General features: G+C 47.8%; 1 protein-coding gene across 2 annotated transcripts in view; it reads right to left on the reverse strand.

Annotated features, from left to right (window-relative positions):
- Positions 1–4,480: 4,480 nt before the first annotated feature.
- The window catches only part of PREPL (prolyl endopeptidase like), a 68,465-nt gene continuing 58,843 nt past the window's right edge, over positions 4,481–14,102 (reverse strand). For both annotated transcript variants that reach the window (XM_077282403.1, XM_077282402.1), the window contains 4 exons: positions 13,170–13,319; positions 12,747–12,873; positions 5,831–5,916; positions 4,481–4,787 (listed from right to left, as the gene is read on the reverse strand). In XM_077282403.1, coding sequence (XP_077138518.1) covers positions 4,743–4,787; positions 5,831–5,916; positions 12,747–12,873; positions 13,170–13,319 — 408 coding nt within the window. In that variant the 3' untranslated portion in view covers positions 4,481–4,742. The remainder of the gene's footprint in view (positions 4,788–5,830; positions 5,917–12,746; positions 12,874–13,169; positions 13,320–14,102) is intronic.

Below are 14,102 nucleotides of genomic sequence, written 5' to 3' on the forward strand. Positions count from 1 at the left end.
AAGAAAAGCAGGCCCAAACCATGATGCTGCCACCACCACGTTTGACAGTGGGGATGGTGTGTTCAGGGTGATGAGGTGTGCTGCCTTTATGCTAAACATATCGTTTGGCATTGTTGCCAAAAAGTTCGATTTTGGTTTCATCTGACCAGAGCACCTTCTTCCACATGTTTGGTGTCTCCCAGGTGGCTTGTTGCACACTTTAAACACCACTTTTTATGGATATCTTTGAGAAATGGCTTTCTTCTTGCCACTCTTCCATAAAGGCTAGATTTGTACAGTGTACGACTGATTGTTGTCCTATGGACAGACTATGCCACCTCAGCTGTAGATCTCTGCAGTTCATCCAGAGTGATCATGGGCCTCTTGGCTGCATCTCTTATCAGTCTTCTTGTTTGAGATGAAAGTTTAGAGGGACAGCGGGGTCTTGGTAGATTTGCAGTGGTATGATACTCCTTCCATTTCAATATGATCGCTTGCACAGTGCTCCTTGGGATGTTTAAAGTTTTGGAAATCATTTTGTATCCAAATCCGGCTTTAAACTTCTCTACAACAGTATCACGGACCTGCCTGTTGTGTTCCTTGCTCTTCATGATGCTCTCTGTGCTTCACACAGAACCCTGAGACTATCACAGAGCAGGTGCATTTATACAGAGACTTGATTACACACAGGTGGATTATAGTTATCATCATTAGGCATTTAGGACAACATTGGATCATTCAGAGATCCACAATGAACTTCTGCACTGAAAGTAAAGGGGCCGAATAATATTGCACGCCCCACTTTTCAGTTTTTGAATTTCCACAAAAATTTAAAATAACCAATAAATTTCATTCAACTTCACAATTGTGTTCCACTACTTGTTGTTGATTCTTCACCAAAATTTTACATTTGGTATCTTTATGTTTGAAGCATGATACAGTATGTGGGAAAAGGTTGAAAAGTTCCAGGGAGCTGAATACTTTCGCAAGGCACTGTACTAGCACTACTAGGAAACTCTGCAACTCCTTACAGCTTTCAAAGCCACATTGGTGGCACATCGTAGTCAATGGATAACCACATTTGGAAAAAAAAGCACATCGACTTTCTTGCACATCTACTTCATTTTAGCAATCAATGGGAGCAACACCAAATAAATAAGCCAGAGCACAAGTTGGTATACATGCAACGTATTCACACAGACGACAACAATGTAGAGGGGCAGAGAAGGACCAGGATCCAACTGGTCAGACACCTGGCCATGGGAAACTATAGGAATGAAATGCCCAACAAAAAAGGGAGCTACACCGGTCTTTATAAAGTACAAAATAAAAAAAAATTAAAACCAGAAAGAAATGAGCTGGAGCATAAGGCCTCTTTCAGACGTCAGTGTGTCCGGTACGTGTGGTGATAGTCTCCACATGTAGACCCATTCAAGTGAATAGGTCTGCGCACACATCAGTGTGCAAAGCACGGACCGTGTGTGTGTTTTTTAGCTGCTGTGGCCATTTAACATACAAAACCTAAGACAAACAAAGTGAACATATACCTACAACAGGGTACCGTATATAGTAATAGTGTATATAAATACCATAGGGTATTTAGTAAACATTGTTTTGATCCAAAAAGCGTAAACTCCAATCATTGGGAGCAATGCACTCTGATAGTAGATCCTAGTTTAGTGAGAAAATGTTACCTTTTGGCGATACGCTAGATTCTAGGATAGCATTTACCTCTGATTTTTAGAGCTTTGTCTTGCAGGAGTTTTGCAAGCTTTTAAAAGTTTATTAAAAACAAGTATGTCAAACAAAACTGTAAATTATCATCTGAAAGCTTACTGCATAATGACACAATAAGGCTACTTTCACATTAGCGTCGTGCACTGCACCGATGCATACTGTGGAAGCGTCGCACAACGGGGGCAGCGGATGCTGGTTTTCAACGCATCCGCTGCCCCATTGTGAGGTGCGGGGAGGCGGGGGCGGAGTTCCGGCTGCGCATGCGCGGTCGGAAAAGACGGGCACGACGCACCAAAAAATGTTACAAGCAACGTTTTTTGGTGGCGACGGTCTGACCCAACACGACGTGTGTGGCAATGCTTCGCACTGCGTCGCTAATGCAAGTCAATGGAGAAAAAACGCATCCTGCAAGCACTTTTGCAGGATGCGTTTTTTTCTACAAAACGACGCATAGCGACATGCAGTGCACGACGCTAGTGTGAAAGGGGCCTAAGTTAAAGAGGTTGTACACTACTTTTTCATTGATGACCTATCAAAAGGATTTTTTTTTTCCCATTTAATTATGTGGCTTAATAGAAAGCACTACAAGCCATCTAACTATCCATTCTATTATCTGTCTATAACTTGGCGTATCATTTAAACCTGTAATTTCTATTCCGGTATGTGTAACACGGATGGCCAACAAAACCACACGAATAGTAAGAAACGGACCACCTTGCGCATATTTTTTTTTTTTTCTTTTTTTTAAGGCTGTGTGAGAGGAGACCTAATGCAGTTCAAAGGATAAGTTCACTCTACAAATGAGTGTTTTGTTAGTTCGTCCAGTCATCAGCAGCCTGTTCGGATGGAAAGATTGTAAAGTGATGTTTCTAGAAGTGTTCGTTCACCATAATCTTGCAGAGTCTAAAGTGGTGTAGCTTTAACCCCTTCATGACCTTGGGATTTTTTGTATTTCCGTGTTCGTTTTTCGCTCCCCTCCTTCCCAGAGCCATAACTTTTTTATTTTTCCGTCAATTTGGCCATGTGAGGGCTTATTTTTTGCGGGACGAGTTGTACTTTTGAACGACATCATTGGTTTTACCATGTCGTGTACTAGAAAACGGGAAAAAAATTCCAAGTGCAGTGAAATTGCAAAAAAAGTGCAGTCCCACACTTGTTTTTTGTTTGGCTTTTTTGCTAGGTTCACTAAATGCTAAAATTGACCTGCCATTATGATTCTCAAGGTCATTACGAGTTCATAGACACCTAACATGTCTAGGTTATTTTTTAGCTAAGTGGTGAAAAAAAAATTCCAAACTTTGCTAAAAAAAAAAAAAAAAAAAAAAAAAAAAATGGCGCCATTTTCCGATACTCGTAGTGTCTCCATTTTTCGTGATCTGGGGTCAGGTGAGGGCTTATTTTTTGCGTGCTGAGCTGGCGTTTTTAATGATAGCATTTTGGTGCAGATATGTTCTTTTGATCGCCCGTTATTGCATTTTAATGCAATGTCGCGGCGACCAAAAAAAACGTAATTCTGGCGTTTCGAATTTTTCTCATTACGCCATTTAGCGATCAGGCTAATGCTTTTTTTTTTTATTGATAGATCGGGCGATTCTGAACGCGGCGATACCAAATATGTGTAGATTTGATTTTTTTTTTTATTGATTTATTTTGATTGGGGCGAAAGGGGGGGTGATTTAAACTTTTATATATTTTTTTTTTTTTTTTTTTTTACTTTTGCCATGCTTCAATAGCCTCCATGGGAGGCTTGAAGCTGGCACAACTCGATCGGCTCTGCTACATAGCAGCGATCTGCTGTTCGCTGCTATGTAGCAGAAAATCAGGTATGCTGTGAGCGCCGACCACAGGGTGGCGCTCACAGCTGCCGAGGATCAGTAACCATAGAGGTCTCAAGGACCTCTATGGTTACCATTCAGAAGCATCGCCGACCTCCGATCATGTGACGGGGGTCGGCGATGCCGTCATTTTCGGCCGCCCGGCCGGATGCGGTAGTTAAATGCCGCTGTCTGCGTTTGACAGCGGCATTTAACTAGTTAATAGGCGCGGGCAGATCGCGATTCTCCCCGCGCCTATTACGGGCACATGTCAGCTGTTCAAAACAGCTGACATGTCCCGGCTTTGATGCGGGCTCACCGCCGGAACCCGCATCAAAGAGGGGCTTCTGACCTCGGACGTACTATCCCGTCCGAGGTCAGAAAGGGGTTAATGTAGAGTGTGAGGCATTAGGCATTTCGGAGGTACTCACAGGTGAGGATGTTCCCTTTAGTAGCCATTCAAACCCATTTGTGTAAACTTCTGTGCATGTTATCAGGCCACAATCACCAGGGTATGTGAACTTTTGATCAGGGTCATTTGGATGTTTTGGGTTGTCATTATGATTTAAAAAGAGAAAACACAGTAGTTTGACAATAAATGGCTTCACCCAACCACTAACCATGAGTGGAGAAAAAGTTTTGGTGTTATCATTCACATTCTCTGAGAAAAGGCCAAGAAAGCAAAAATCCTGCCGGGGTATGTAAACTTTTGGGCACAACTGTAATATAGTACAGTACGTAGCAGGATTCATTCGGGAGTCTCCAAGGGGGAAGATTTATAAAACTAGTGCAAGAGACAGAGCAGTCACCTAAAGCATCTACATTACGCTACCTTTGCTTTAGTTATGACGCTGCCAATTACATTTCTAGCCCAAATGAAAAGAAAACTTTATTCTTGGAGATATCTAAAATCCGGATACTGGATAAACTATAAGTGATCATGTGACAGGTCGGATCCAAATAACTGTCAGATTTTATTTTTCTTCTAATGCTCAGTCAACCAAAGGGGACGATTCAGGATTACAAAACATGAGGCTCAGTCCTCCAGAAGTAGCCGCAGGTTCATGGAAACCGCAGAAAAGTTCTGCAATGAATCTGCTACATGTGAATATGAACTAAAGGAGATACAGGCGCGGTAACCACGTTATTTCCTCTTCATTATGTACTGCAATTTCATGGTTTTCCTCTGTAATGTCTGAACTATCTTTTCGCCTAAAGTTTCAGTTCCTTGTGAAGAAAAGCAAGATGTGCGGCCACCTAAGAAAGAAAAAACAAACAAAAAAACTAGATAAAAGCATAACAATATGTTGCTCAGGTATCCTCGCATTTTTACATTTCTTCTTCATTCCACATGAACTAATGCAAACTTCTAAAAATGCCTCCGGTCCTGATAATTTTATGAAGGATATATAAAATGTAGACATAAGTCTAGGCCAGGGTCATAACGACCGTGGTCACCGCTGCGACCGGCCCAGAGGGTGAGGGCCCCGCCGACTCCAGCCCCGACTCCAGCTGAACGTGACCTTTCCCGGCGCATGCGCACTGCAGTACTTTGATCTGCCCTCAACAGGACAGAGAAGTACGCCTGCACAGGAGCACGATGCCAAGGAGACTTTTCTGGATGAAGCAGGGACACAGGAGGGAAGGGAAGGAGGAGGACGGCATCGCAAGAAGATGGGAAACACCGAACCAAGAACATAGACACCCCTAGGACCAAACCGCCCTGCAGTGGAGTATATATACAGCATTATAGAATGGTGTATATGAGGCTTTAAAAGGTGGTGGCCGTATCTCATTTTGGCCAAATCTGGTGACAGGTTCGCTTTAATTACTAATCTCCGCAACGGAGAAGCAAAATGAAAAAATAAAAAAGTATGGTGAAAGGTTTTCTTTATGACACCAATATAAATTTTTAGGCATCAAAATAAAATTTCATGAAGGTGACTGTGTGTATAAAGTTCCAAGTGGCATGCTGACAATGTGCCAGGTGTCTACTTTCAAAAAAAAGATATACGAACGGCATGGATAAATGGATGAATGGTTAATACATATATAACATTAATATTTTTTTTATATTTTCCCTAGCAGTGAAAAGGTTAAAGGAACACACTGGGCAAAACTGATACACTATGTTCTACAAAGTGCAGACCTCAGGGGCGGAGCATGACAGGGACTCACCACCCCTGAGGCCCTGAAACAGACAGGCTGCACCATCAATTTTACTGGAGCGTTACTTTAATTTTACTTGTGACTTTAAGAACACAAATTACTTTCTGTGAGATGGGTGTACATTGTGTTACCTTTTTCAAGGAATCTTCCCAAGATAATGAATCAGTGTGACTACCTCCGGGATGAACATCCAGCAATATATTGGGCATCCTCCAATCTGAAACAGTATCATAATTCCAATATTAAAAAAAAAAAAATTATAAAATTATTTATTAAAAACAATCACCAGTATACGTTTATATTATACACTGTAGAATTGTTAAGAAGAAAAATAAACAATTACATGAGTCTTTCTATTCCCAGTTCCCATATGGGCAAAAAAAAAAGTGTCTCATGGTTAATGACCAAAAAGTGTTTTTTTTTGTTTTTAACAAGTAGAGGCATACTGATGTTATCAGTTGGCTTGTGTCAGGTTTTTTTAATTAAACTTCACCAAAAACTTGGACTGTGTCCGAATATTCTCCAACAAGCAACACTAATGTCAGACCAACGGTGCGACGGCGGTGTGGCGGTAGCACTGCCAAAGATTTGCCCAGCCATATTGGTTAGCCCTACGTCAAGAAGAGCACTGACCGGAACAGACCAGTGACATCTGACACCAGTGATAATGTGTGCAAACTGTAAAGCGCTGCGGAATAGGTTACCGCTATATAAAAAAGGAGATTTTTGTGTACTCACCGTAAAATCTTTTTCTCCGAGTCATCATTGGGGGACACAGGACGAATGGGTGTTATGCTGCTGCCACCAGGAGGACACTAAGTTAAACACACACAAAAGATTAACTCCTCCCCTGCAGTATACACCCACAGGCTGGACAATCCAGAGCCAGTTCGGTAACAAAGCAGTAGGAGTAAGCCAGTTAAACAGAAAACATGTCATAGTCAAAACACAGACAGAAAAGAACAATTGAGCCAACTAGGCTAACAGGGAGGGTGCTGTGTCCCCCAATGATGACTCGGAGAAAAAGATTTTACGGTGAGTACACAAAAATCTCCTTTTCTCCTACGTATCATTGGGGGACACAGGACGAATGGGACGTCCCAAAGCAGTCACTGGGTGGGCAACAAGAAGTTATAAATGCTGTGCGTGCCTACGAGCTACAGATGAGACACTGCCGCTTGTAGGATTCGCCTACCGACGGACGCGTCTGCCGAGGCCTGAGAGTGCACATGGTAGTGCTTCGTGAATGTATGCAGGCTGGACCATGTAGCAGCCTTGCAGACCTGCGCTGCCGATGCCTGGTGCCGGATGGCCCAGGACGCGCCGACTGACCGGGTAGAATGAGCCTTGATCCCCGGAGGTGCGGCGTGACCCTTGACACGGTAGGACTCTTGGATGGCGGAACGAATCCACTTGGCAATGGAGGCCTTGGAAGCAGGTAGTCCCTTCCGTGGCCCCATCGGAAGAACGAACAAGGCGTCTGACCTACGGAGAGACGCAGTTCTGGAGACGTAACGTCTAAGACCCCTCACTAAGTCCAGAGTGTGGAGCGCCCTTTCCGTGCGGTGGAAGGAGCAGGGCACAGTGAGGGAAGGACAATCTCCTCATTAAGATGGAAGGAGGAAACGACCTTCGGAAGAAAAGTCGGACATGTCCGCAGAACCACCTTGTCCTGGTGGAACACGAGGAAAGGAGGTCGGCACGACAGAGCTGCCAGCTCAGAGACACGTCTAATAGACGTGACAGCCACGAGGAAGGCAATCTTCCACGACAAGAACAGCAAAGACACTTCATGCAAGGGCTCAAAGGGGGGCTCTTGAAGAGCACAGAGAACTAGGTTCAGGTCCCATGGTTCCAAGGGCATCTTGTAAGGCGGAGCCATATGAGAAACACCCTGGATGAAGGTCCTGACCTGCAATCTGTTTGCAATCTTTCTCTGAAAAAGAACCGAGAGAGCAGAAATTTGGCCCTTAAGAGAGCTGAGAGCAAGACCCAAGTCTACGCCTGATTGGAGGAATTCCAAAATGTGAGGGATAGAAAAACGGAGGGGGAAACGTCCCCGCTTCCTGCACCAGGCGAAGTATACCTTCCAGGCGCGGTGGTAGATGCGCATAGAAGAAGGCTTGCGTGCGCGGAGCATGGTAGATATCACCGTCTGGGGCAACCCCTTCTGCCTCAGTACCCAGGACTCAACGGCCACACCGTTAAACACAGGGCCTCTGAGTTCGGGTGGTAAATGGGCCCTTGAGACAGGAGGTCTGCGCGACTCGGCAGCCTCCAAGGTACGTCTGAGACCAGTTGAACCATCTCGGCATACCATGTCCTGCGCGGCCAGTCCGGAGCGATGAGAAGTACTGGGATCCGTTCTGCCTTGATCTTCCTGATCACCTTTGTCAGAAGAGGAATTGGGGGAAAGATGTATGGGAGTCTGAAACCCTGCCATGAGAGGACGAGAGCGTCGGCTCCGAAGGCTGAGGGGTCGTGAGACCTGGCCATGAAGACGGGAACCTGGCAATTGAGGCGAGATGCCATTAGGTCCACGTCCGGGGTCCCCCATCGAGAGCATATCTGGTGAAAGATTGCGGGATGGAGAGACCACTCTCCGGGATCGAGGCTGTGGCGACTGAGAAAGTCCGCTTCCCAGTTTTCCACGCCTGGGATAAAAACTGCTGAGAGTATGGAATGATGTGTCTCGGCCCAGCGGAGAATTAGCGTCACCTCGATCATGGCCGCCTTGCTGCGAGTGCCCCCTTGGCGGTTGATGTAGGCTACCGCAGTGGCGTTGTCGGACTGGACTCTGACCGCACGGCCGGAGAGGAACGGCTGAAAATGATGGAGAGCCAGTCTGATTGCCCGAATCTCTAGGATATTGATGGGCAGCTGGGACTCCTGCGGAGACCAGCGACCCTGAGTCGAGTGGCGCTGGAACACTGCACCCCAGCCGAAGAGACTGGCGTCCGTTGTGACAACCAGCCAGTGCACCGGAAGGAAAGACTTCCCCCGAGTCAGGGAGGACCTCTTGGTCCACCACCTGAGGGACTGTCTGATTGGGCGAGAGAGAAGGAGACGGCGGTCGAGCGAGGCGGGATTCCTGTCCCATACTGCCAGAATGGCGTGTTGTAAGGGACGGAGGTGAAAAACCGCAAAGGGCACTGCCTCCATTGCCGCCACCATCCTGCCGAGTACCCTCATGGAGAAGCGTAGGGAGTGAGAGCGAGGTTGAGTAAGCTTCCGGACTTCTCTCTGAAGAGTGGATACCTTTTCCGGAGGCAAAAGTACTAGACCCTGAGAGGAGTCTAAGATCATTCCCAGGTAGGATATGGTTTGGGCCGGGACTGGGGAAGATTTTTTGAAATTGATTTTCCAGCCCAGGCGCAAAAAGGTATTTATAGTGACGTCTACCGCTTCTGAACAGGACCGGAAAGAGGGGCCTTTTATGAGGATGTCGTCCAAGTAGGGCAACACCACTATGCCTCGAGCATGTAGAATGGCCACGGCAGCTGCCATGACCTTGGTGAACACCCGAGGAGCAGTGGCCAGCCCGAAAGGTAGGGCGACAAACTGAAAATGGTGCCCCTGGACCGCGAAGCGGAGGAAGCGCTGATGAGACGGTAGGATGGGAATGTGCAAGTAAGCGTCTTGAACATCTAGAGATGCAAGGAACTCGCCCTCTTCCAGAGAGGCAATTACCGAGCGGAGGGACTCCATACGGAATTGACGTACACGGACGTACTTGTTGAGGAGCTTGAGGTCCAATATTGGACGTACTGAGCCGTCCTTTTTTGGTACAATGAAAAGATTGGAATAGAAACCTTGGTACCTCTCGTTCTGAGGTACCGGGATGATGACCCCGTCTTCCCATAGCGATCTTATGGCCTGAAAATACTGACGGACCCTTGCTCTGGGAGGAGGGGACTGGAAGAAACGAGATGGGGGAAGAGAGACAAACTCTATCTTGTAACCGAAGGATACCAGTTCGCGGACCCATCGGTCGGGAACTACCGAGAGCCACGCGTCCCGAAAGAAGAGTAGGCGGCCGCCAACTCTGTCGGTGTCCTTTGGCGTCTGCCAAGAGTCATTGAGGTGGAGACCTGTTAGGTCTGGGCCCCCTGGACCCCTGTTGTCTGGGTCTGCCTCTCCAAGAGGGAGAAGGTTTGTAAGATGGCTGGGAGGTTCTGTCCTTGCGCTGACCTCTCCCGGCGCCGGGTGGCGCGGAGGGAGAATTGGACCAATTGGAGCCGAAACGGAAATAACGGCCTCGGCCCTGTTGGTTGCGAAGGGGGCGAAAGGTCCGTTGCTGGGGAAGGAATTTGCTCTTTCCCCCTGTGGAGTCTGCGATAATTTTATCTAGTTTGTCCCCAAAAAGGCGTTCGCCCTGGTATGGAAGGGACGTGAGAGATTTTTTGGATCCTGAGTCCGCTTTCCAGTCCCTGAGCCAAAGGGATCTGCGGATCGTGACAGCATTGGCCGCTGCCTGTGAGGCACAGTTGGCCGCGTCTAAGGATGCGGAAACTACAAAGTCCCCCGCTCTGGCAATCTGAGTGGCCAGGTGTGAAACCTCGGGGGGTAAGTCGGCGTGTAGAGCTGTAGAGGCTAAAGACTCGGCCCAATGGGTCATGGTTTTTGCAACCCATGTGGCGGCAAAAGAAGGGAAGAGAGAAGCCGAGGAAGCTTCAAAAGCCGAGCGAGCCATCTGGTCAATTTGTCTATCAGTGGGATGCTTGATGGACGCGCCCTCGGAGGAGGATAGAACCGCCTTGGTGGCTAGCTGCGACACTGGCGGGTCCACGGAGGGTGACTGAGACCACTCCTTAGCAAGGTCCTGAGCAAACGGATACTTCAATTGCATAGCCTTCTGACCTGAGAAGCGTTTATCCGGACGGACCCTGTGGAGATCGACAATGTCCTTAAATTGAGGATGCGTAGGAAAAAATCTATGAGCCTTTGTGGTTCACCCGAATGACACGGGATGAACCGCCTTGGACGGGGTTTCCTCCTCTAACTGTAGCGTCTGACTTACCGAGTCTATGAGAGAATCTAGGGTCTCTTGGTCGTGACGATACTCTGGGGAACAGGACACGCTGGATGCGTCGTCCAGAAAGGATTCCCTGCTATGAGCTGGGGATGAGTGACGAGAGACTTCGCTCTCTGAGCCGGAGGGCTGATCACGGACCGGAGATATTACCCTGGACTTCTTTCTAGATGAGAGAGGGCTTCTGGAAACGGTACGGCCTCTAGGCCGAGAGGGGTTTTTAGGCCGCGTTACATCATCCGTGGAAGCGCCCTGGGTAAGGGACGGGTCACGGAGGGACTGTATCGTCCTTTCCAAGGATGCCACAGATCGAGCAAGGGAGGACGCCCATGCGGGGGTACTAGGCTCACTACATTCCGGGTCAGAGGCCGGAGTATCCTGTGCCGCAGATATTTCGCAGGCGGAGCACAGCGGGGTAGTGTGACCTCGGGGCAGAGATACCTTGCAGGAGGTGCACACAGCAAAAATAACAGAGTGGGTCTTTCCAGTCCGTTTTTGCCTAGACTGTGACATCTTTGCCATAAAGTGAGCGTACTGGCAGGGGAAGAGACAATCCTACTGAGTGCGTCTCACCAAGTTCTGCGGTGCTTGGCAGGGAGATCCTGAAGTCCTGTGCGCTGTGGTGCTGCAGAGCCGCCAGCGCACTTCCTGGTCCAAGATGGCCGCCGAGATGTGAGAAGAGCGCTTCTCGGGAACGAGAAGCGCCCAGAGAGAGAGAGAGAGGGAGGGGGGCGTGTCGTGGGCGGGCGGTGGATTCCCTGCTATGCGCGTCGGAACGCTGCCATTGCCACCACCATCCTGCTGTATGAGGGAGGGAGTCTGATTGTCCGTGTTGGAATCCGGACCAGGGACGGTAAACTGTGTCACCGTCCTAACAGAGCGCCGGATTGCCCGTGCCCCGCGGCTGCAGCGCCGCATTAGAAAGAAGATAATGGATCCCTGAACGGGCGGTCCCCTGTCAGCTGGTCGGCCCCCGCACTTACCTTGTGCGATGGGGCCGATGCTCCATCCACCTTCACCTTAGTAGGGAGAGGGTGGAGAGCTTCTGCCGCCGTGCAACATCCGCTATGTTCAGTGGTGATGCAGTGGGCGGCTGCACGGACGCCATGGCATTCTGTCCGGCTGTGCCCTGGCTCCAGGAAACTTAGGTGGATGATTAGTCCCCGTGGTCGCCTGACAGGGAGGGAGGGAGATCGGAACGCTAGGGAACCGTCGCCACACTGGAAAGTGAGCCAGGGCTGGCATCCATCGTCGCGGGAAAGGATACAGGAGGGACGCTCCATGTACTTGCCCGTTGTTGGTGCGGGAGAGATCAGAGCTGAAAATTTGCCTGTCGCTCCCTTCCGTTAAAAACAAAAATTGGTGGGGTCCTGAGGACCCAAGTGCCTCCTGAGACACTAAGTAAGAACTGGCTCTGGATTGTCCAGCCTGTGGGTGTATACTGCAGGGGAGGAGTTAATCTTTTGTGTGTGTTTAACTTAGTGTCCTCCTGGTGGCAGCAGCATAACACCCATTCGTCCTGTGTCCCCCAATGATACGTAGGAGAAATAAAGATTATTATTATTATCTGAAAACTGCAGACATGCTCAGTGTGCTCATCCACAGAAAGATGCCCACTGTATAATTGCACTAGACTGGTGTAAACTGAGTTTTATCCACCAACGTCCTGATGTCCGGGGGGTTATTTGCCCATGTGGTCTAGCACATAGCACACAGACCAATTGTAGCCCGTTTTTGCACACGCAGACATTACATGGGCCAAACACACATTTGTGTGAATGTGACCTTAGAGTAAGAATGGACAATCTGGACAAGTAAGAGAAATGAAAATGTCTGTCAATTTAGTCATAGGATTCCAGGAGGAATAACAGAGGGATAGCCAAATACAGAGTTCGAAGGTAAAATGCTCCAGTATTGGGGGGGGAGGATGGTGTCGACAGATCTTCTAGAATGGAGCATGCAAGTAAAAGCCAAATCTAGATGGAGGCGCCGCTTACTTAATGGCACCTACTCACCGGGCAATGCCGATGCCTGAAAATGGCAGAGGGCAGCTGTCCGGAGCTTTTTCACGTACTGCAGTAATCCACTTAACACAATGCGCTGATCATTCTCATAAGCCGTAATCAGAACCGAGGGATAATTCTGCAAGAGGACAAAGAAACAGACACGGACATGACAGCGTAATAGGATCAGAACTGGTTACACACTTTTCTATGCACAGTCCAATAATCCAGAATATTTGGCAATCCAACCGCTGTCCGTTCTCATGATCGCACATATTAGCTCTTCTGCAGAGTTTAATGACTGGTCAGGGATAGACTGACGAGGTCTGCACAAAGCTTTAATGCCTATTCTCTCTTTTTGCCCAAATTTTAAAGGAAACTGCAGATTTATAAAGATAAAACCAAGGACGTAAACGGCACCAGTGTCGCTCCTACCTGCGGAGTGATATTCTGATAAGGGCAGTAAGCCCGTATGGCTCTGTAGTGCTGCGCGTTAGTCTGAGGATCGCCCCATTCTTCTTGCTCTTCAATGGTGAGTGGTAAAGACGGGTCCATCATTGTAGCCAACACATTTAGGAAAGGCGCCTAATGAAGAAACCAGCATGGTCAATGTGCTACTGCACTTTGTAGATGGGCAATATGTTAATGATTAAGGGAAAAGCGAAGCACGACGAGAACAAGCTCCCCATGTGCATGCGAGTCCACCACTCCGTTCACTTCTATGGGAGCGGTAGTGCACATTGGTGACCACCGCTCCACAGACAGAGAGTGGGGCAGTAGTCACACACGTGCACCATGGCTCCAGCGCGTTCATACAGGGGACACTGGACCCCTGTACTTGTGATCAGTGTACTTCCTAGTGGTCGACCCATCATTCATTTTTTCATCATTTATTGTGCTCTAGTTCAGTACGAATATGGAGATTAAAATAAAAATAATAATTCAAGTAAGGTATTATATAAAGTGACAAAAAAAAGTCCCGTAACTTTTTCCATTTCTGTATAGATGGAGCTATACTGAACTTTTTTTTTTTTTTGGTATGGAGAGCTGTAGTCTATTGATTCCAATTTAGGGAACATACCATTTTTTAATATTGCTTTGTATTGCATTTTGTGGGAGGGAAATGCAGCAACCCCTCACTAAAGAATAAATGGCAGTTTAAAATTTTTCTTTTATGCAGCATTTACATTTTTGGCAAGGGTAGAGATGGGCAAACCCAAACAGTAAAGTTCGGCGTCCGTACCGAACACGGACTTCACCAAGAAGTCAGGGTTACTGGTCGGGTTCGGCTGCCCAAACATCGGGTGTTTGATAGCGCAGCAAACACCGCTTCTGATCGGTGGTAAAATCCTCCCCCCGGGTCAGAGC

This window comes from Ranitomeya variabilis, chromosome 2 (assembly GCF_051348905.1).
Source record: "Ranitomeya variabilis isolate aRanVar5 chromosome 2, aRanVar5.hap1, whole genome shotgun sequence".
In the NCBI taxonomy this organism is placed as follows: domain Eukaryota; kingdom Metazoa; phylum Chordata; class Amphibia; order Anura; family Dendrobatidae; genus Ranitomeya; species Ranitomeya variabilis.